Consider the following 25,010-nt stretch of genomic DNA (forward strand, 5'->3'; position numbering starts at 1 on the left):
TAACTGAAAAGGTTTTGTCAATGAAAAAAATTGATATTGATGAACTACGTTCGTACAGAAGACCACATGCTGGGGAGAATGGTTTATTGAGGCATGGTCCAATTTGAAAGCTTCCATCCGACCCTTTGGTAGGTGTGTTTATTTGTACGCCATGTTATATTTTATTCCTTCTCATTTTCTGTATCCTTACCCCCATTTTTTTTTTTTTACAAATCCCTATGTTGTTATTTATTTGCAAAATTATCATATATTATAGGATAGTCTTTAGGGTAGTTATGCATATTTTATATTACTTTATTACAGCTCTGTCTCTATGCCTACTCTTTGACATATCTTAAAACATTCAATAACAAAAACTCAAATTTACATCAAAGCATATCGTACTTATAGATGCTATGAGTTAGGAGTCTAAAATTCAATAAACCATGAATAGTTTTATTAATCCAAACATGTAATTTCTTTTAGGTAAATATAACCATTTAACTCTTAATAAGAATGCTATTTAATTAAATGTTATGGTACAACTATGTCGATTCACTGAATTTGCCATCTCCTTCACTCTCCACTCTCTAATTGAATTTCCCCTGGTGAAAATGAGCTTATTCCATGGGATGGGTCTCTACCAACAGTCAATTCTTCTAACATCCGAGCACGCACCGCCTACAATATGAGAACATGTTTTTTTTAGTATGATAAGAAAAACATTGGCAACTAAAATAAACAAAATATCATAAATATGCCCAACAAACTTGAAGAACTTTTTTATACTTTGATTGTCAACATCAACCACCTGTCAAAGATAGGACCATCAAACTTGAACTTTTACATCAAATTATTTAAAGCAAACCTAAAGACTCTCCACATACTTAATACTTTTAACCCTCACCCCTTGTAGAATACATGTCAATCTGCATGCTTAATTCTCACAAGCTAAACATCATATTATATTTTAATGACAATGTTAATACACATTCACTAACATGGTAAAACCCTATCTCAAATTAGTTGTTTGTTTACTATGTTTGAAACCAGCAGCTTTTCTCAAAATAAACTATAATTATTATACTCTAAACCCAACCATCGTCAATTATCAATCCAAGGATTTTTCTTAACCTGAATAGAATTTGAACGCATTTAATCAAAAATAATTTGTTCAGCATTAAGCAAAACGTATTACAATCATCAAAGAATCATGGTTACATGCAAGTTTATTTTCCTTGCTGTTCTCTAAAATCCTGATCTTTTTCAAAACTAATGATAACTCTTCCAAAAGCTGATTAAACCAAATTTCATGTCTTTGAGACAAATGCTAGAAAGGAATTTCCTACGCTGAAAGCCCAGATTCGCATGTCCTTTATTAGCCTTCATGTGATAATGCATATGGACAGATTGTAAATCAAAAGGTTTCACAGGCCTGCGTCATTGTGCCAATACTAGAAGGATACCGAAGACTTTCATCATCTCTTCACAGTCTGGGAGTTGGCACAACTATAAACTAATTAATCAAAGTCTTATGACATAGAATGCACATATCCAAACGGCAAAAAGTCCAGCATAGGCATTTCAAAACAAACAATTTTTAATGCATGTGGGAAACTAGTCTGGGTTTTGCTTGACAAATATGTAGTTAGAGAGAACTAGAAGACTTCTAAAAAGTAAATAGTTGAGATCCATAAGAGAGAGAAAGGATCCAATGGAACCAACAAACAAACCCTAAATCTGCATAAAGAGAAACTACACCAGCATTGTAGGCAAAAGAGAAATCTGCACTACTGTGCAAATCACAGAAGACACCAACAAGTGCATCTTTATAGAGAAATCACTCAAGAACAATAGAGTGCAACACGTGAGAGAAGGCCCTTGAACATAAAGCTAGATATGTTGCCCATAGGCTAGAAGAATGAAGCTCTTGTATGAGAGAGCAATCGCCCAAGATGATGCTACAAATGAGTCTTGAGTGTATATTTATACACAACTCACGATGTAGGGTGCCCTCCCCAAGAAGGGTTATGTATCCCACATAGTGACTAGGTTGGCCTTAACCACCTAGGAAATATAATAAATGACTGACTAGGTTTTCTTTAAGCCAGACCCTAGGAACATACTAGTACACAATAATAATCATTAACAAGTGAGGTCAGCCATGATCATATATGAATTCATCATTTCAACAGAGATATTACTAAGAGTAAAAATGGTGGTTATAAAGGAAACAGTCATATCAGTGAATCTAGGGAGCATTAGAGGACTAAAGAAATACTTGATAACAACCTGAATATGGCTAAGAGTAACACTGGTCATAAAGGAAACAGTCATATCAATCAATCAGGGAAGCATTAGAGGACCAAAGAAACACAAGGCCCTGACAGTTGCCATTAGAGCTAACAAGGCTAGGCAGAAGCATGTTAGAACAACAACTGGAGGATCCCTGGTGATGTTTATTCCTTGATGGGAATCTTTCAAAATTAACATTGATGGTGCATCCCAGGACAATTTGGGACATGCAGGACATGAACTTAAGAGAGGAAACAGACTTTTCCCATTTATAATCCAGGAGAACGTTATAATCACATGGCATAGTAGAAAATACTAAAGCAGCCATTGATTTGGGGATGCTAAGGATGGTTATCAAATGAGACTCCAAAGTCTTAACAGACCAACTAAACTCAAAAAGATAGCGAACAAATATTCATTGAGCAATATAAAGCGAGCTCTAGGAAACAAAAAATTGCATCAAAATACTGGAATAAATTAACTTCATAAAGTTTGTATATCAAACAAGTTGTGAATGCTAGCCAATATTGCAGTAGAATTGCTCCAGGGAGAAGTTGGGCGAGGTTGGATTCAATAAGGCATTTTCACAATGACATACAGGAAAGAAGTATGGATGTGACATGCAAAAGTGAGCTTTAGGAATAGGAGATGAGGAATAATGCATGGAATGAAACAAGATCATACAAATATAAAGGAATAAAAAAACTTCAAAGAAAAAAAGCTGAAATGTGCAAGATTTGGTTGATGTCAGATTGGAAACCATCCTCTCAATACTCCTTTTCATACCCACTACTTCCTAGATTTTAATGTGTAAAGCATTTATATAACAATCGTTCCTTTGAAGCCCCAAGGGTTAGCTCAGTTGGTCAAAATCAGTGCCTCGCTTTCGGGAGGTCATAGGGTCCAATCTCCCCAAAGCTCTTGGGGTCAGGCCTTGCTAGTGGGCTGCGGGGCTAGATTCCCTTTGGGGTCGATCAGCTCAGATTTTTCCATGGACATAGCGCCACCCGTTGACCAGGGTGTCCGTGAACCACAGCAGCCAAAAAAAAAAAAAAATCATTCCTTTGCAAAATAAATTAGTACACATCGTCTATTTTCTGTAATAATAAAATACAAGAAAACATATATTTATAAGATAATCGATTACTGCTTAAAATACACCTTTACATGTGTTGTCAGGGTTGGCTTGTTAGTGGAATAAGAGGTGTATAATCATGAATATCAGATCCCACCGTTGTATGTTTCATGAAGAAATGTTAGCAAAAAGCTACAGAATTTATTATTCTCTCTTGGTTGATTATGCTTCCTTGCCTTTTTGTCATAGTTTCGATGTTTCATATTTGGCATAGTTTATGGTCTGCAAACAAGCCGCAGTTGAAAATAGAGGGCTGTGTAATTCTGCCTTAAGGGGTGACAATGCCAATTTTCCTTTTTAGAATGCTAGGCCAGTAAATACATAGGATAATGTTAACTGCTTCCCAAAACACCTGGCACAGAAGAATTTATTTATTTTAATTTTATTTTTTTTGATAACAATATTATAATTTTAATACAAAATCTCCAAGTTTAACTAACATAAAAAGAATTTTGAATGGACTTTCTGGTTACAAGCAAAATGGGGCAAAAATGTAACAAGGAAATTTTTGAAACAGAACAGAAAATAAAGGTTTAGAACAAAGAGGGAAGAAAACCAAATTAATATTGAAAAAGCTAAAAATTAAATGAGTTAACCTTAAAAGAAGTGATTTATGTTTAACAATAACAAAAAAAATATCAAAAGTTTGTCAGGTTGTGGCCTAGCAGTGACTTGAAGAAGCATTTGTTGCAATGATGACTTAACTTCAAAATCCTGGCAGGTACATTCCCTAAGATAATGTAGTTGACCTTATCATTTCCAAGGTACAGGTTGTGTTGCCTCAAAATCTAGCAGGCTTTGTGAGAGGCCTCACAAGGCAAGGGCCAGACCTAGATGCAACAATGAGGTGGATTTGTTGAATTTTGTAGCTATGGCCGATCTTCATAATATTTCATATGTACTTGTAATATTGAAAATATAAATTATATTTGTAAAAAGAAATTTATCTGAAGCATGTTCTTCATGCTTGCAAGAAGAAAAACCTTTATTTGTTTTTATTCAAAAGAAATTTTATAAGTCATGACCTTATCAAAGTGGGAAAATATTGAAAAATTGAAATTTGTATTTTCCTCCACAAGTGACCAAGTCGGTCCTCCAAGAGACAAGTCAGCCTGCCCATGAGAGTCACCCAATCACATGATTAGTGTTGAACTATGTAATTAGGTTCGGTCTTCATAAGTATGAAATGTACTCTTGATTCTTGTGTACTGTAAAAAGAAAGAAAATTTATTAGTTATTTTTTGTAGCATGGGTTTCATGCTCAATGTTTTTTTATATAGAGGTTAGGCACCCATTGAGTGCTTCTAGGGTTTGTCATAGAGTCAAGAAGTCAATAGAGTCATTGTCATACGAAGAAGACCCCATTGGGCATATTGTAACATGTCAAAAGAATTTTGTTGTATTTAAAGTGTCAAAATACGCCTCCAAGACCAAGTCGGCCTGACAGCTAAGAAGTCGACCTCATTAGGGCATGTCGTCTACCTCGGAAGCCTATATATAGGATGGAACTCGACCTCCTATGGAGGCTCACTCACTACTCATCATCCAAGCGAAGGAGAAGCAGAAGAAAGGCAAGCAAAGAAGGATAGAAGGATGAAGTTCTTGGGTTATTTCTCTCTCACACATGCGAAGATAAGGGCTAGGGTTTTATAGCTGCAAGGTCAAAGTTGTGAAAGTTGCAGAAAGAAGGTTGAAGAAAGGACTCTTAGGTCACCTACAAGCCCTAGAAGGAGAAGCAACTCAAGCAAAGGTCAAAGGAAGCCTTGGAAGCCCTAAAATTGCTCACATGTGTGGAAGCAACAACTGTTGTAGGGGCTGAAAATTTCAGACCTGCAGTGGAGGCCGAAATTCTGTAGCTGGGGGTCGAAATTGTGCAACTAGAAGAGATTTGACTGGGTTTGACTTGGAAAGAAGAAGCACATCATCAATAAGGTCTAGTTTGGTCTTGGAAGGGTATTGGTCTTGGTCTAGAGGTCTTGGAATTCGTCATTTGAAGAATCTATAAGAAAAGAAGAGATTTGTGGGTTTTCCTCTCAAGTGGAGAGGTTTTGGCCCTGGTTTTCAGCCCACATTCTGTGTTCTTGTGTTGTTGATCATCATGTTTTTGGTAGCTGTTTTATGATAAGAACAATATAATAATAAGAGAAGAAGCTAACAATCAAGAAAAAGTAAAAATACATCATAAGCAGTTATAAAGTTTAAGAGAAATAATCCTAATTGCAGCCCTCTAGATTTCTCAACATGGTATCAGAGCTAAGGTCAACAAAGGGCATGATGAAGATCACCACATCTTTGAAGAAATCATTGAAGCAGTTTTCTATGGTTGCAAGTCGTCTCAAGCAAGGCATCAAAGCATTTTGGAATCTCCTATTATCTATCAAGAATCACATGATCAAGACTTCTACAAAGGACAAAGGGTTATTTTTAGCACTTACAAGTATGTTTGAAGATGAAAATATATGGGTAATTGACAATGGAGCATCCAGACATATGACAGGTGACCACAAACAACTAAAGACCTTACAAAGAGGAAAATCTTCCTACTCCGTTGAACTTGGTGACAAGAAGAGCTATTTTGTAAGAGGAATTGGATCAACCTCGTTGGAGCTAGAAAATGGAGGAAACATACATCTCAACAACATTCTATTCGTACCAGGTTTGCAAAAGAATTTACATTCTTTTTCATATCTAGAAGATAAGGGAGATAAAGTCGCTTTTATAGATGGAAAAGTTATGGCATGGGATAAAGGCTCTAGCATCAACAATGCAAAAATCATTGGGATTCGTGAAGGAAGACTTTACAGGTTACTCACACCTCTATCTCAAGCCTTGGTTCACATTGAAGTCAACCCATGTGAGCTTTGGCATAGAAGGTTTGGACACCTTCACTACAAAATCTTACCAACTCTAAACACAATGGTGAATGGCATCCTTGAACTTAAGGAGGATCATGAAGGAGTTTGCAAGGGATGTGCATTAGGTAAAAATGTTAAGAAACCATTTGGAAGCAGTGCTTCAAGATCAAAAGAAATTCTGGATCTCATTCACTCTGATGTCTGTGGTCCTATGTCTATAAAGTCTCTAGGAGGTAACTTTCATTGATGACCACTCAAGGAAAACTTGGATCTATTGGTTGAAGTTCAAGGATGAAGTATTTGAAAAATTTCAAGAATTCAAAGTGGAAGTAGAAAACCTTACAGGAAAGAAGGATAACAATACTGAGATCTGACAATGGAGGAGAATACACATCAAAGGAGCTCATAACTTTCTGTAAGGAGGTTGGAATTGAAAGGGAGTTGATAGTTCCATACAATCCAGAGCAAAATGGGGTAGCAGAATGAAAGAATCACTCAATTGAATAAAGTCTTAGAGCTATGTTGCACGATCAAGGCTTGCCTCAATTTTGTGGGGTGAAGCATCTAAAACAACTGTCTACATTCAAAATTGAAGTCCTCACGGATCACTGGACAACATGACTCCTGAAAAAGCATTCACTGGGAAGAAACCATATGTAGACCATCTTCGGATATTTGGTTGTCCTGTCTACATTCACATTCCAAAACATAAAAGAAAGAAGTTGGATCCTACAAGCATGAAAGGCATATTTGTTGGTTATAGTAACACTTCAAAGGCATATAGGATCTACATAAAGGAAGGGCACTGAATTGAAGTAAGCCGAGATGTGATCTTTGATGAAAGTGTTGCATATAAGAAATCTAAAGATCTCCTGATTGACTCTGATGATGAAGAACTACTGATATTTGAAGAATGTTCTAGGGAGGAAGAAGATTCCAATCATGAAGAAGAAGGTCCTAGTGAACTTGTGCAACAAGTCATCATTCCTGAAAATAGAAAGAGACCTAATTGGTTGAAGTCTACTCTTCAAGATGCAAAAGGACATGGAGCAACCAAGGGTACATTCAGGGAAAGTAAGAAGCCTAAAAGATATTCAAGGTATGCAACCTATATGACAAAGTTGATTGAAGAAAAACCATCCACCTTTGAAGATGTTTTCAATCATCAAGAATGGAAAGATGCTATGAATGAAGAATATCAATCAATAATGAGGAATGGAGTTTGGGAAGTCGTTCCTAGGTCGAAAGACAAATCTGTGGTGACTTGCACGTGGCTCTACAAGATTAAGCATGCAACAGATGGATGTATTGATAAATATAAAGCAAGGTTTGTGGCTAGGGGTTTCTCCCAACAAGAAGGCATTGATTATGAAGAGACATTTGCATCTATAACTAGATACACGACTACATGATCGTTGGTCTCTTTGGCAACATCGATGGGATGGAACATCCATCAAATGGATGTCAAGAAAACATTCTTGAATGGTACTATCGATGAAGAAATCTATATAGAAAAAACCTTGGGATTTGAAGTGAATGATAGAGAGACTTATGTCTGCAGGCTAAAGAAGGAACTTTATGGCCTTAAGCAAGCTCCATGGGCTTGGTATGCAAGGATGGACAAATGCCTACAAAGACTGGGCTTTTGGAAGAGTTCTACTGATCTGAATCTCTATATCAAGATAGTGAAGAATGAACCCATAATCATTCTTCTATATGTGGATGATCTTCTCATAATAGGTGTATAAGGTCATATTCTAGAATGCAAGAAGAATTGGCATTAGAATTCGATATTAAGGATCTAGAGCTGATGCACTATTACTTGGGGTTGGAAGTTTGGCAAGAACCTGGTGAGATATACCTAGGTTAAGGAAAATATGTGATTGATATGCTGTAGAGGTTTGCCATGATGGATTGCAAAACTATGAAAATCCCCATGATCACAAATTTGAGCAGGCTAGGAAGTTCCGATTCAAACCCTATGGATCCTACCAAGTATAGACAATTGGTTGGCTCTCTAATGTATCTGGTGAACACTCGACCAAACATTTGTTTTGCAATGAATATTCTCAGTCAGTTCCAAATAGAGCCCAAGTATGACCATTGGATAGCAGCCAAGCATATATTGAGATATCTGCGAGAAACGATCCATTACTGCCTGAAGTATGATGGAAAGAATGATGTCCAATTGATTGGATATACAAATTCTGATTGGGGAGGCAGTGAGATAAGATGGAAGAAGCACTAGAGGAGGATGTTTTAGTTTGGGATCCTATATGATATCATGGATGAGTAGAAAGCAAGAGTCAATTGCTTTGAGTAGTGTTGAAGCTGAATACATTGCAACATGTGAAGTAAGTAGAGAAGCTGTCTGGTTGAGGAAGTTGTTGTCTGAACTGTTTGGAGAACTAATGGACCCTCCGATTATACATTGTGATAACACCGATTGCATAAGGTTGTCTGAAGACCTACTGTTCCATGGAAAGAAAAAGCACATAAATAACAAGTATCATTACATATGAAAGCTAGTGCAAGATGGAGTTTTGTAGCTATAGTATATCTCCACTGATGAGTAGGTAGCTAACATTTTAACAAAATTTCTTCCTAATAAGAAGCTTGTGTATTTGAGAGACAAGCTTGGATTGCTTGATATCTCCTCCCTAGTTGAGAGAGAGAGATAGACACATCATTCTTGTCTTCACTTTGTCAAAAAAGAATGGAGGATTGGGTAAGCATCTAGTTTCTGATACTCTGAGGATGAGGTAGGGCATCCAATAGGTAAGAGTAGTCAAAGAGGAAATTCACTGAGGATGTGTTATTCTAAGACAAGAATTGTCCTAAAAGGACATACCCTTTGAACACCTGGGTGGGGTATGTGCCTTGAGAGACAATGAAGATGGTGTATATCAGTCATCTGTCTCACCAGCATTGTGCTTTGATCTTGTGGAGAGATAGAGTTGTTAGTCAATGCCTTGCTACGTGACAATTTTGGTTGGTATCATAAAGATGCAACGAGATAAGCTAAAATAATAGCTTATGAGATGACTTACCAATTCGACTCTTCTTATGAGATCTCTTCAGTTTGAGAATGTCCATGTACCATTATGAATACCTCCCTAGTTAAGAGGGAGTGTTGAAATATGTAACTAGGTTCAATCTTAATAAGTATGAAATGTACTCTTGATTCTTGTATATTGTAAAAAAAGAAAGATTATTATTGTTATCTTTTGTAGCATGGATTTCATGCTGAAGGTCTTTTTAGATAGAGGTCAAGAAACCATTGAGTGCTTCTAGGGTTTGTCATAGAGTCAAGAAGTCAATAGAGTCATTGTCATATGAAGAAGGCCCCATTGGGCATATTGTAACATGTCAAAAGAATTATTTATGTATTTAAAGTGTCAAAATACCCCTCCAAGACCAAGTCGGCCTCATTAGGGCATTTTGTCCTCCTTGGAAGCCTATATATAGGAGGGAACTCGACCTCCTATGGACACTCACTCACTACTTATCATCCAAGCGAAGGAGAAGTAGAAGAAATGAAAACAAAGAAGGATAGAAGGACGAAGTTCTTGGGTTATTTCTCTCTCTCTCTCACACGTGTGAAGATAAGGCTAGGGTTTTGCAACTGCAAGGTCAAAGTTGTGAAAGTTGCAGAAAGTGTTGGAAAATCAGAAAGGCAAAAAGATTTTCTTATGATGATAATTACTTGTGATATTCTTATGTTCTTATTAACTTTCTTGTGTTCTTCTTTTATCTTAGTTCATCAAGCAATTACCAAAATCATATCATGAAGATCAAAGACACCAAATGTAGGCGGACAACCTGGGAAAAACCCTTATCTAGGGGAAAACCCAATCAATAACTCTTCCTTAATAGTTTCATGAGATGATCCAAGACTCCTTAACCTAGACATAGACTTCCTCCAATCACCAAGTCAACCCTTCCCTTGAGCAACAACTTCGATCTTGAAGCAGCAGAAGGAACTTCGATCTAGTAGAAGCAATACTTTGACCTAGAAGCAACAACACTTTGAGCTAGACGCAACAACAAAATTTCGACCCAGATGTAGCAACTGAAACTCAACCTTGATGTAGCAACAGAAACTCGACCTTGATGCAACACTTCGACCTTCCAAAAGTAGTCTAGTAAATTCACACGTGTGAGTGAGAGCTAACCCAGAAACTTCGATTTTTCTTCTCCAACAAATCTCCTTCTATTTCTTCTGCAATTTCGTATTCTTTTGCTTCCCTTTCTTGAATATCGAACTTGTGAGAGTGATCCTCCAAATGAATCAAATTGCACTTATTCATAGCCTCTTCTGTAGGTCGAATTACCCTAATGTAGGTTGACTTGATCTAGTAAGGGCCGACTTGGTGTGGAGGTGACAAATGACTTATTTTACTCAATAATAATTATATTTACATGTTTCAAAAGCCCAAGAAGGGTCTCATAAAATGGACAATGACTCTAATGAATCAAGACAAGACCTATAAGTCCTCAATGGGGACTTTGACCTATAACATGATGACCCAAGCATGAAACCCATGCTTTAACAAGTCATAATAATAAAAATAAAAGTTTATTTTTCTTTCTCTTGATATATACATTTCATTCTGGCTCAAATACAATATATGAAGATCGAACCTAGTTACATTCTTCAACACTCCCTCTTAACTAGGGAGGTATTCATAATCACACATATATATACAAGGACATGGAATATCTCAAAACACATGAACCACAAAGAGTTTAGGCGCACACGGTGCCACAGACTAGATTCCTGACCAGGACAATCTATTTAGGTGGGACTAAGATGGACTAAAGCTTTCAACCACTCTAGGTATCATCAGGCTTGCTAACCATGAAACTAGGGAACTAGGTGCGTAATGCAAGGTAAGAGCTCTATGCCCAACGCCACCCTCCCTACTTTGGGAACTAGACATTAACACACAGGCCGACCAGATGTCCTCCCAGGCATTTTGTATTACACACAATGCCTCAACACATCAAATCTCTCTTGATCAAACAAATTGGTAACATCAAGCATGCTTCCAAAACTTTGAGAGATTTACCTGAACAATCACAACCCCAATCAGTAACAAACTTTCAAATACATAAATAAGCACAAACCTTCAGGGCCTTCAAACATCTTGATGCTACTTCACAAGTTATCATAGTAGGACTTAGAGTCTTCCCAAACAAATCTTGACAGAAGTTTCCTCAATCATACAACTTCCTTTCCTACTTCACATGCAACAACATATTCTACAATCGGATCCTACTTTCCTTCTTTCAGCAGCACCTCAATATACATTCTCCAATTTCTTCTTCAAGGTATCCATCATGACTATAATATGCCCTCCCTCTCAACTTGGGAGATATACTCTTTCCTTTATCCAAGCTACCTCTTAGGGATATCAACTACCTTCTATAACATCGAAGAATCTTTCTTCTTATCAGAGTCATCTTGATCATCATCATTCATATAACTTCATCATGCTAATCAATCAAATCAACAAATATCTTCAACATCTTGAAGATTATGTACCTACACAACTTAAATAGCAAGTACAACCAAAATACATATACAGAAGCATGAATTTAACTATATCAGAATCATGGAAGCATTAGACTTTAGATATCAAATACCTAAACTTAGTTAGGTTCAAACTTCATAATCAACAAGAGACACATAATTTTAAACTTCAACTTCTTGCTCGAGTTTGGTTACAACCCCTAGATCACATCAGTGACTCAATAAAGATACCAGTCTCATTATATCTAGGGCCTCAATATTACTCTACTATGATATATTGCAAACCCTAGAAGTAATTCAAACAAGTATAGTACTACAATGCATCCAACATCTTTAGAATTTAATGCAAACCCTAGATTCCATCTTTGAGACACTAAGCCTTAGATGTCAACAAATAAAACCAAGCACAATATGATCAACTTCTACTAGAGTTTGTTGTAAACCCTAGATTTTATCATCATAATGGAAACAATATCACCATATCCTAGAATATCAAACTTCTACTAGGGCTTAGTTACAAATCCTAGAACTATGAGCATCAACGAGTAGGTTAGCACATATATAACAATATCTATTAGGTAAACCCAAGACACAAATATCAATACATTTAAAGTTAGACATATAACAATCTTGATTAGGCAAGGGTTTTGATCAAACAAACAAACATACACCTAGGGTTTCATTCCTAGGAGCTTACTCTAGATATTATAAGGGTTTTGTTCATAAACCCTAATTTTTCAATGCCTGAAGGTCTAGAAATATATTACCATCCAACCTTAAAGGACTATGGTTTCCATAAGAATATTAAAACTCCAAACATAACATTACCATCAAAACCCCAAACATCAAAACAATAGTATTTTCTAGATCTCATTAGTAACCCAAAGTAGATTAGGGTTTTTCACATTAGCATTGACATAACCTTAGGTTATGGTTTTACAGAGAACCTTTTAGGGTTCCACAAACATGATGATTTTAATGAGGGTAGATTTAATCTAATGATTAATCACCCAAATAAGAATCTTTAAGATTCAAAGGTCCTAGACATAACACTTGTTAATAATGTAAAGCATATTTATTAGAATGAATGAATATATCTTTATCGCGAAGAGAACAAAGCTTATGGTCTAAGACAAACCTTTGAGTTATTTTTCTACACAAACCTTATAGGACATCAATTCCAATAGAACTTCTATCATGCTTTGTCTTGTGAGGTCTTCTCCTTGAGCATTTAGCAAGCCTTTCTTAAACAGAGAAATATGAAAACAAATGTTATTAGCATCTAATACAAACACATCTAGATAAGAGAGAGAAACCAAATATAAAAAGGATAATGCAAGGAGTAAGATACTTATCTTTGTTAAAACGGTGAGGGCTCCCTCTTAATTCAATCTTGAGGGATACCTATAATAACTCAAAAATGTTCTTCCAAAGCATGTTAGACCTACAAATACTAGAAATCAAAACATAAAGGAAAACGATTCAAAACTTAGAGTAGAAGGATATGTAAGGGATAGAGTCCCTAACAAATAGGTCTTTGACTTCAAATCCTTCCATCTTGTTCTTCTTTGGTGAACCTTCATAGGAAAAGTTTGCTTGATCCTAATCTCTTCTTTTGTTCCTTGGATTTTCACGACAATTACTTTTATAGTGACCAATCTTGGATAGGTCTGTCTTCTTCCTTGGCCCTTTGGACTTCTTGAAGGTTCCTTTATTCTTGTGATGAGCCAAATAGGCATTCGAGAATTCAATGCTAGATTTTCTCTTCTTCACTTTTCTTGTTGCTTACTAAAGATATTCTGAATTTTTCTTGACTGCATGCATTCTATAATTGCTCGAATGTAGGAGTATCCTTCCAAATATCTTGAGCCGCATCTATGTTGGATATATATGGGATGATGTTTTCCTTTATTCCATCCACTGCTAGGCTCATGGCCATTATTTTTGTTTATCTAGACTATGCTTTCTTTGCTTCACTTGATTCATTTGTAGGCTTCTTCACTTTTCCTTTGACTAGATTCAAGACTTTATTCTTGAGGAAGAGATCTATCCTCTTTTTCCATGCCCTGTAATTGGAGGCTCTTTTTGATTTGTTTTCTCCCTTCAATGAGTATGGTTCTTGAAGATAGTAGGCTTGTCTCCTTATATGATCTTGATGACTCTTATTCAACTTCTTAAAACTTCTTATTCTCCTTTCAATAGATCTTTAGGCTGCCTTTTTTTCTTCTTTTTCACCTTAGCTCTGATACCATGTTGGAAAATCAGAAACGCAGAAAGATTTTCTTATGATGATAATTACTTGTGATATTTATGTTCTTATTAAATTTCTTGTGTTCTTCTTTTATCTTAGTTCATCAAGCAATTACCAAAATCATAACACGAAGATCAAAGACACCATATGTAGGTAGACAGCTAGGGAAAAACCCCTATCTAGGGGAAAACCCAGTCAACAACTCTTCCTTTAATAGTTTCACGAGATGATCCAAGACTCCTTGACCTAGACACAGACTTCTTCCAATAACCAAGTCAACCCTTCTCTTCAACAGCGACCAAGAACTTCGATCTTGTAGCAACAAAACTTCGATCTTGAAGCAGTAGCAGAAACTTCAACCTAGTAGCAACTTCGACTTAGTAGCAGCAACACATTGACCTAGAAGCAGCAACACTTTGGCCTAGAAGAAGCAACAGAATTTCAACCTAGATACAGCAACAAAATCTCAACCTTGATGCAACACTTCGACCTTCCAGAAGTAGCCTAGTAAATTCACATGTGTGAGTGAGAGGTAACCGAAAAACTTCGTTTTTTCTTCTCCAGCAAATCTCCTATTTCTTCTGCAATTTCGTATTCTTCTGCTTCCCTTTCTTGAATGTTGACCCTGTGAGAGTGATCCTCCAAATGAATCGAACTGCAGTTATTTATAGCCTCTTCTGTGGGTCGAATTTGTGAAAATTTCTAAACAAAAATTCTATTACTGCAACAACTGATTTATTTTACCTACTTATTTTCCAATAAGTTATTTACAAAATCCCTTCAGTAAATATTAAAATAAATTCTACTGTAGATATAACACCATTATACAGAAACAAATACGTGCACAAGAATCAAACACATCAACACAGTTATTTTTGGACAATTGTCCCCGGAAAAACCCAATGCGAGAAAACCAGTGCAGCAAAGGAGGGTTTTATTAATCTTTAGCAACAATCGCTTTTACAAAAAAATTTGCATAGACACTGGGAGGAAACACCTGAGACTTTTCTTCGAGACTTTCTGACAACCTGGAGGACTTCCTTTCCCTACTGCGTCAGCCCTACGTTATTTTTCTTGGCTCTACGCTGCTCTGTCCTTCTCTGCGTCATCCACTGTGTCTCTATGATCTGCGTCTCCTTCTGCACTGTCTCTCAGAGTCCCTGCATCACCTCTTCTGAGCTTCCTGACAATTGTTAATCACCCCCTCTTCCTCCACCCTACAACTCTCCCTCTGAAATCGATTTTCCCTCTCTCTGAAAAGTCGAGTTTCCTTGGGATACTGAGTATCCGCTGGTGTATCTCCAAATGACCCTCAAGTCTTCTCTTATACTTTTTCTGTTGATGAATCAACGGTTGTGATTAAGTCCCTAATCAACAACTAAGATTAAAATAGACTTGATCCTCGTCTCTTAGAAGCTTTTCATCCTTATCTTTATTAAAACCCATTAATATTTTTATTTTCCTAAGTTTAGACTTAAGAACCCATTAAAAATACTAATTATTTTAATAACTCTTCATCTGGATGGAATTTTCCAAAACAATTTTTGGGTCTTGGAGATCTCATGTGCTTTAGCCTTTCCACCAATTTTCATGGCTGGAGCACATCTGATGCTATCACAAATCAATAGAATTACCCTAATGTTGGCCGACTTGGTGTGGAGATGACAAATCAATGTTGCACGAAGCGGGAGCGAAGCGGAAGCGCGGAGCGCGGAAGTGTCATTTTCCAAAAATCTAGGAAGCGAAGCGTCCGCGGAAGCGTCTGCTATATATATATATTTTTTTATATTTTTTTGCATTTATACTCAAAACAAACATCCCAAATACCAAATTAATTGTAGAAGACATGAAAACATGCATATTTTTGCATAAATCAAGATAGATATGGCATCCATGATTCCATTGTAGTTACTAGTATGTACAACAATCATCTATATTCTAGCTATTACAAACATACATCAAATTTTTAAGCATATTATAAAACATAAAACATTTAAACATATTATAAAACATAAAACATAGAGCATATTATGATTTATCTAGCAAGTGAGCAACTGTCAACATTTGTCATGTCCAAAATTCAAATAATAATGTTTACAAAATATGTCACTTGGTCACCGCCAAGCCAAAAAGGTTCAAAATTCAAATTCACAAGTCTACAAGTCTCAGTCTAACTCAATGATGTATATGTTCTGTTCAAAATGATGATGGTAACAATTAATACAGTGCGTCCCTCCAGCTCAGTCTTTGTAATCAAAACTTCAGATTTCAGATTATCCTTGAATAATTATGCAAGTGTTGTGTGTGTGGACTCCATTCTTGTTAGATGTTGTCAAAAGAAGCTATGTCAACAGGACTTCAAAGTCCAGTCCACAAAATACTGATTTCAACTAGGTTGTTGTTTCAAGGTTACTTTGGCATTCTGTCATCATCATGTTACTGCTTGCAAGAGTAAAGTAAGGTTGCAATACTATAGATGTCTTTGTATCATCATTTAATTTGCCAGCAAGATTATTACAGATGTATACTGAATTAGGTATCTCTATCACTGTTCTATGCTTTTCACTGTTCATGGATGTGGAAACCCCAGAACTGTATCCATATATATATATATATATATATATATATATATTTCACGTGCTCTGCTCAATCTTTGCTACAGACTTTGTGCAAAGAAATAATGACAGTAATGAAGACTGAATACCATACAAACTGCTTGGATTCACTACTTTGCAACAATGATTGTGACTGGTAATACTGTCAAGAATAATTCACTGAAGGTGATGGAAGTCCTTACTCACAAAACCAAGACTTGATATACAGTAAGCTTTTGCAAATATTATGAACCTTCCTAACTTCTGTTGTTGTCCATAGAAGGTTTATTCTCAGGATTATACCATAGTCTAATTCAACCAAGTTTGATTCTGTCTTCAGTTCCAGCACTCAATGAAACATACTTCTTTAGGGCTTCTACAAAGGTCAACTCAAACACCTTATGAAGGCCCCACTCCCAGGCATATAAATTTACATTTTGTTCTGTACCAACCGGAATATAAATTTACATTTAGTAAGCTTTTGCAAATATTATGAACCTTCCTAACTTCTGTTGTTGTCCATAGAAGGTTTATTCTCAGGATTATACCATAGTCTAATTCAACCAAGTTTGATTTTGTCTTCAGTTCCAGCACTCAATGAACTGTTGCGCCCGGGTTGCGTGCGGGTTGCGCCCGGTGGCGTGCGGGTGGCGTGCGCTTCCGGGCAGGTTGCGTGGCGCCATCTCTTGCCCGAATCGCCTTCCGAAGCGCGATTCCGGGGGCAACGCAACCTATATGGCAGGAATCGTTTTTAAAACCAGGAATCGCGCCACCTCAAATTCGGAATCGCGCCACCTCAAATTCGGAATCGCGCTTCTTTTGGAGATTCCGGAACGATTCCGCACGGGTCGCGGTTCCGGGTTAGGATCCGGGGGGGGGCGATTCCTGCAACCCTGTGACAAATGACTTATTTTACTCAATAATTTTTTTAACATGATTCAAAAACCTAAGAAGGGTCTCATAAAATGGACAATGACTCTAATGACTCAAGACAAAACCTGTAAGTCCTCAATGGGGACTTTGACCTATAACATGATGACCCAAGCATGAAACCCATGCTTTAATAAGTCATAATAATAAAAATAGAAATTTATTTTTCTTTCTCTTGATAAATACATTTCATTGTGACTCAAATACAATTTATGAAGATCGAACCTAGTTACATTCTTCAACAGAAAGGAGGTTGAAGAAAGGACTCTTAAGTCACCTACAAGTCCTAGAAGGAGAAGCAACCCAAGCGAAGGTCAATGAGAATGACCTAGTACCATTATGAATAACTCCCTAGTTAAGAGGGAGTGTTGTAAAATGTAACTAGGTTCGGTCTTCATAATGACATGTAATTATGATCTTTGTAAATGATGAAACAAAAAGAATAAAATTATTTTTGCATACTTCATGGGTTTCATGAGCAAGAGATTTTATTTTATTAGTGGTTCCCATTGAGAGCCTTAGGATTCATCATTAGAGTCAAAAGAATTAGTTTCATGTATGAAGAGCTCTTCTTGAGCACGAGTCAATGTATTCATGTCTATGTATATGTCTAGATAGCCCTCCAATGACAAACACTTTCCATCCTCTTCAAAGTTGGCCTCCAAACTGTGTGGAAGATCTCATGTCGACTTACATCAATAGACACATCTCTTCATGTATATAAGTCGGCTTATTTATGGACAGACTACTATATATACGTGGTTGTGGTCTTTACAAAAAGGACAGTTCAGAAATCTCGGATACCTCTACAATTTCCGTGGGTAATCATAGAAGTATAGTACTTCGCATCTCTGAGATTTCGGTGAACTAAAACATCTGAAGAATTCGGATCATACATATTTTGGTAGAGGTTACAGTTGAAGGTTTCAAGATCACAGTTCTATGGAGAAGGGAACTCGGATCCCTCTTGAATATAGACAACAAAGGTTAATATACCACAGTCACAAGTTCAGATATCCTCTCTGAGTTTTCGGTGATGGTGATCAGTGGAGCATCTCTATGATTCGCATGCAAGAGTAGAGCTCGGTCTATCAGACAGAGGAAGAGATTGGGTGTCTAAAGGAAAAATTCGAATCTCTATATAGTTCATAAGGTACCACAACCATATACTATGAAGGACATGACAGTGAGAAGAAAAACCTTGAAGACAATGTTGAAAGGATCTTTATAAGACAGTCATGTGAAGATGCAAAGAAGTTTGAAGCAAAGGAAGAATCACAAAGAAGAAAAGACAATCAAGAGAAGCAGTGTCTTGGTCTTGGAGTGGCTAATAGGTCAAGGGTCTTGGTCTTGGTATTCGTCAGTTGGAATCTCTACAAGAAGAATTTGTGCAGGATTTCCTCTCAAAGAGTGAGAGGTTTTGGCCCTGGCTCATGCCTACATGATGTGTCTCTTATCTATTTATGTTCATGCATTGGTCACTGTTTGATGAAGAAGAACACTAATAATCTAACATGAAGAAGATCCTAATCTAAAGAAGTAAAAAGCATTCACAAGCAGTCACTAATGGAAGAGAAATCAACTAACACTAATGCTCTAGATTTCTCAACACTAACAAGTTACGTTAGCCTGCCCCTATAGTCACACCAATTTCGTTCATTAGATCTCTATATAAAGGTCATTTCATCCTCCCTTTTGGGAGACCAACTCGAATCAAGTAAGATCTTATATTTATGCATAGGAGGAAAAAGAAGGAAGGTCGAGCTCATCTGAAGAAGAAGTTTTTGTGACAGCAAACCAAAGTCTCTTGAAGCAGACCGAATTTGAGAGAAAGCCAGTTGAACGGGTTTATGAACAATCTAAGGCAAAACTAATCTTTGAAGCAGACCGAATTTCTAAGGTTTTGAGTCAAACCTAATCTCTACAGAAGGCCTAATTTCTGAGACACATAGAAGGCTAAGTCTCTTGGACAGTTTGACCTTCGTTGTCTGAGGTCAGTTATGGGTAGTTTCACTAGGTGTGACCTGGACTTCTTTTATGATTAGGTTGACCTTTTTTTGACTAAAAATATTAGATGTATCTCTTGTTTAACTGAATGATTTCTCTAAGGAAAAGGTTGCTAGGTTTTTCACCATGTGGGTTTTCCCCGGTTAAAATATTTGTGTCTCTTGTTTGGTTGTCTCTTTATTATCCTACTGCCATAGATGTTTCTACTTGTAAAACCCAAGTTCATCAATGTCAATAAACTCAAGAAATTCATTTTGTATTGTGGAAGGCACAAATCCACAGAATGGTTTATGGCCCATACACAAGTGCCCATAAACCATTACACCATAGATCGATTACCTATAATCATTGATACACTCTTATAGATGACTGACTGCATGTGTACTATTCCTTAGGGACCTGCCTCGCTCGATGGATGGACATCTTTGACATTCTTTCTTCCAAATACCCAGAACTGTGGATGACTACGTGATGGCTCCTTTTCCCAATGAAAAGTAAAAATTTATAAGGATAAATACCTTCGTGTTAATTTTCATCAATATCTTACTTTAGAAAAAAATATGTTAGTGCTCTCAAGGCCGGTGACATCAAATTCAAGAGTTAAGAAATTTATATTATGTCCTTTATTTTTTTTATCTCTAAGTGTGCCAAGCCAATGTGCAATGCAGAGACTCCATCATGCGGCTCACAACAAAGAAACCACATGACCAAGGGTTCGCCTTCCTCAAATTATTTTTTTATAAACTCTATGGATATGTTTTCCGTTTTGTTATATTTGTATATTGATGAGATTCACGGATACCATAAACCACTAAAAATTTGTTTATGGCAGAAAGCTTAAGGAGACATCCAAACAATCTCAGTGCATGATTCAGTACCTCTTCGGATCAAGAAAGTAATTGAGAATTTTCTTAAAGAAAAGGAAAAGGATGATATGAATAAGTTGTCAAAATTGTCTGAGGCCATGAACAAATTTAAGAATGTTAGTACTCAACTGAAATCTGCAGATGGATATGAAGCTTTTTGAGATATATTTGATGCAAATAAACATTCCAAGTGATGGAAATTAAAGAGTTCTTATGAAGATACAGGCCTTAGATACAAGGATGATGAGACACTTGCCTATGTAACAACTTGAATGCCTGTTGTGTATTGTGTTTCCCATCAAGCAGGCCACCCAAATTACCAGATTAAAATAAGTATGGGTGTGGCATATATAAACTAAGATGAGCATAATACACACTGTAACATTTCTACTGGCTATCTAGATTATCATATAGAGAACATTGAACATTCCAATAGTCTTCATAAAATTTAATTCAGTATTATAGCTGGTAGGCACAAAGGTCCAAAGAATTTGAAACCAAAATGCTCTGATACCAATATGTAAAACCCAATTTTTCTGATACCAAAATTTAATGAACTAACCAAATTTAAATCATTTAACAACTGCAATTTAAGTAGGAATTAATCAATTAGATTCACAGATACCTACCTGGCTTCCGTGTTTGGAGTCGATCCCGAGCTGTTGTAGCACCAACTTTGCTTCTGTTACCAAAATGGCCAAAACCTCCTCACCATACTGGGCATAATCTCGGTACCCAGCTCCAAAGTACTTCAAAATGGAAGCACTCTAGCTCCCGTGCCCAAAACATTAGGAATAATTGAGCTCAAATTCCCTTTTTGAAATTCTATTTGAAATTCCCACTATCTCTCTAAATCTCCAAACTCCTTTTTTCTTCTTCCTCTCATTCCCTTCTCCCCCCAACAGTGAGGTTCCTCCCCCCCCCTCTTTTAAGGTGCTTTGAGGCAGTCACCAATCCCTCTGCCTCTGATATTCGTAGACCTGGGTTTGCAATGACAACCAGGATGGTAGAGGCACTTACACATATTCAAAGGATTAGTTTGAACTATAGTAATCCATTATTTGTTAATATTTTGGTGATTCATTTACGTCAATGCCTTTTATTGTATATCATATGTTATAATCCTTTTTAGTTTGTGTAGTATATGTATATTATCATTTCCCACTTTATAATATATATTAATTATTTTATAAATTAAAATAAAAGAATTATAATATATAATAATTATTATACAAATAAAGTAATTTCCGTGCATGATTCAATACCTCGTCGGCTCAAGAAAATAATTGAGAATTTTCTTAAATAACAGGAAAAGGATGATATGAAAAAGGTGTCAAAATTATCTGATGCCATGAACGAATTTAAGAATGTTAGTACTCAACTAAAATCTGCAGATGGAGATGAAGCTTTTTGAGATATTTTTGATGCAAATGAACATTCCAAGCGATGGAAATTAAAGAGTTCTTATGAAGATGCAGGCCTTAGATACAAGGATGATGAGACACTTGCCTACGTAACAACTCGAATGCCTGTTGTGTATTGTGTTGCCCATCAAGCAGGCCGCCCAAATTACCAGATTAAAATAAGTATGGGTATGGCATATATAAACTAAGATGAGCATAATACACGCTATAACATTTCCGCTAGCTATCTAGATTATCGTATAGAAAACATTGAACATTCCAATAGTCTTCATAACAATTTAATTTAGTATTATAGCTAGTAGGCACAAAGGTCCAAAGAATTTGAAACCAAAATGCTCTGATATCAGTGTGTAAAACCCAATTTTTCTGATACCAAAATTTGATGAACTAACCAAATTTAAATCATTTAACAGTTGCAATTTAAGCAGGAATTAATCAATTAGATTCACATATACCTACCTGGCTTCCGTGTTTGAAGTCGATCCTAAGTTGTTCTAGCACCAACTTCGCTTCCATTACCAAAATGACCAAAACCTCCCTGCCATACTGGGCACAATCTCGGTACCTCGCTCCAAGGTACTGCAAAATGGAAGCACTGTGGCCCCCATTCCCAAAACTTCAAGAATAATTGAGCTCAAATTCCCTTTTTGAAATTCCCACCGTCTCTGTAAATCTCCAAACTACATTTTTCTTCTTCCTCTCATTTCCTTCTCCCCCCAATGGTGAGGTTCCTCCCCCCTCTTTTAAGGTGCTCTGAGGTGGTCACCAATCCCTCTTCCTATGATATTCGTAGACCTAGCTTTTGCAATGACAGCCAGGAAGGTAGAGGCACTTACATGTATTCAAGGGATTAGTTTGAACTATGGTAATCCATTATTTGTTAACGTCAACGCCTTTTATTGTATATCATATGTTATAATCCTTTTTAATTTGTATAATATATGTATATTATCATTTCCCACTTTATTTGTATAATAATTATTATATTTTAATTTATATAATAATTAACATATATTATAATTATTTGTACTTCCTTTTCTATTTGTATAACACATTGCCTTTATCCTTTATGTTTTATAGTTATATATATTATGATAGTGGTACATGCATTAAGTACCTTACCGAATGTATTCAACATATATATTTTGAGTTAGGTATTCACTTAGAATTTTCAATAATTAGTTCGACCATCCTTTACTTGACAATTTTTATTTTATTTCATTTTTTATAACAAGTTAGTATATATACTATTGCAGTGCATGCGATGCATGCATATGTAGCTATCATATGCATGCTAATATTCCTATGCTCCCCATAACTCGAGGTGGGTCATTACACTACTGTTGATATCTTCTATGTAATTTCTTAATGATGAATGAAAATATGAAAACGGATTAAATCATTATAAGTAATTATTAGTTTAGAAGACTTATGAAAAATCAACATTAAATACTATTTTATTTTTATTATTCTTATTTTTATCAATGTTTTAAAACTTGATCTGAGTTAACTTGTACGTCATCAACTTGGCTGAGTTGATAGGTGACTAGGTTGATTTAGCCATTGGCTTAGTTCAATGGGCCGGTTTGGTACAAAACTGGCCAAGTCAGAGCATGACTTAGCCAGTTCGATACCAAATCTACCAAGTCAAAGCATGACTTAGCTAGTTTAGTACCAAATCGACCAAGTCAAATTATCACTCGGCTAGTTCAATACCAAATTGTCCCTATTTGGCCAAATCCATACCTACTTGACCAAGTAGAAGTAGAACTCCACTGTGGCAAAATTCGGTTTTTTATATAAAAAACAAAAAAACGAACTCCTAAACCCTACCAATGCTAGCAATTAATGGTAATGTTAAATTCTTGAGGTAAAGAAATATTACTTAAATTTTTAACATTACAATTATTTGTTTCAAGATGTTTGAGATTGGGTTCAACCTTATTGGAATTCATATGCAGAAAGTAGAATTTCATATCCTATTCAAAATTCAACAGACTTAATGATTTTCAAGATTTTAGGATTGGTAGGATTGCAACATTTCATTGTATACTATTATCTGTGAAGGTACGGGATTGACATTAATCAAGAGAACCAAGCCCTTTTTGTATCTTGATGTTTGTGGTATTGATTGTTGAACTCCTCTACCATGGCCTTAGCAAAAATGTACTCTTCACTCAGAGCAAAATCATTGGTTAGGCAAGTTAAGCTTTTTCTACCATATTGTAAAGCTTGATTTAGGTAGTTTTATGAAAATAGGGTGGTGTTGACTGATGTCCATAAAGGATCAAGGTAGAGGCAAAGGCTAAACAAGAGACAAAGGGCGATACTAATGATGAAGATCCCAATATAACCGATCTTATGTTTTTCATGTAAATGTTCTTGCTCATTTATTCATAATCCTTCTTTCAAAACTTCAATATTTTTTTTCAAATGATTGTTTGGAATCTTTAAAATATAATTTTTTCATTAAAATTTAAAATTTTTATATAAATTTTTTGAAACCGAGTCACTGAAATAAGTTAATCTGAGTCCGAGCTGACTCTTGCCCAATTTTGAGTCCAAGTCCGAGTTTTAAAGCATTGATTATTATAGGAGTATTTATGTATGTTACAGTGTTTTCCAATCAAAAGGTGGATAAATGTTTCAAGCACCGCTACATGACAGCTAAAGTAAAATAAAGAATAAACATGAACATACAGAAATTCAAATGCCTCAATCAGCAGTATGATAAGCACAAAATGATCATAACTCTAGTACAATTCCTTCTTAAGTAAAACAAGGACACAGAAAATGAAATTTGACTTGTATAGATTACTCTGTTTACTATGGAGATCAGCAAAAGGTCAGTTGAGAAGCGAAACAATGGAAAAGAAGTTCTCTGCTTATTTAGTCTGACAAACTAAGAGGGGAAATTACGGACCTTTTCTATCTCAACACAAAGAAGAGGAGTCTCCTGAAGGTATTGCAATGCTCTATCCCGACCCTGACCCAACCTGCATTCAATTATTAAAGATGGTTCATCAGTGACCTATTAAGTAGTTTTATCTTAGCATGTAGGACCTGTTCTATGGACTGACTATATATGGTTCACAAGCACCAAATCAAATTGGTCTAATATAAGTTATTATATATAAC

General features: G+C 36.1%; 1 protein-coding gene across 1 annotated transcript in view; it reads right to left on the reverse strand.

Annotated features, from left to right (window-relative positions):
• Window positions 1-414: 414 nt before the first annotated feature.
• Window positions 415-25,010, reverse strand: part of RECA1 (recA DNA recombination family protein) — a 307,658-nt gene continuing 283,062 nt past the window's right edge. Inside the window, exons 12-13 of the mRNA XM_089377501.1 lie at window positions 24,796-24,868; window positions 415-660 (exon numbers count right to left, since the gene is read on the reverse strand). Coding sequence (XP_089233627.1) covers window positions 556-660; window positions 24,796-24,868 — 178 coding nt within the window. The 3' untranslated portion in view covers window positions 415-555. The remainder of the gene's footprint in view (window positions 661-24,795; window positions 24,869-25,010) is intronic.

The sequence above is a fragment of the Pinus tabuliformis genome, chromosome J (assembly GCF_031772625.1).
Source record: "Pinus tabuliformis cultivar Carrire ecotype Pingquan chromosome J, CPIR1, whole genome shotgun sequence".
Classification (NCBI taxonomy): domain Eukaryota; kingdom Viridiplantae; phylum Streptophyta; class Pinopsida; order Pinales; family Pinaceae; genus Pinus; species Pinus tabuliformis.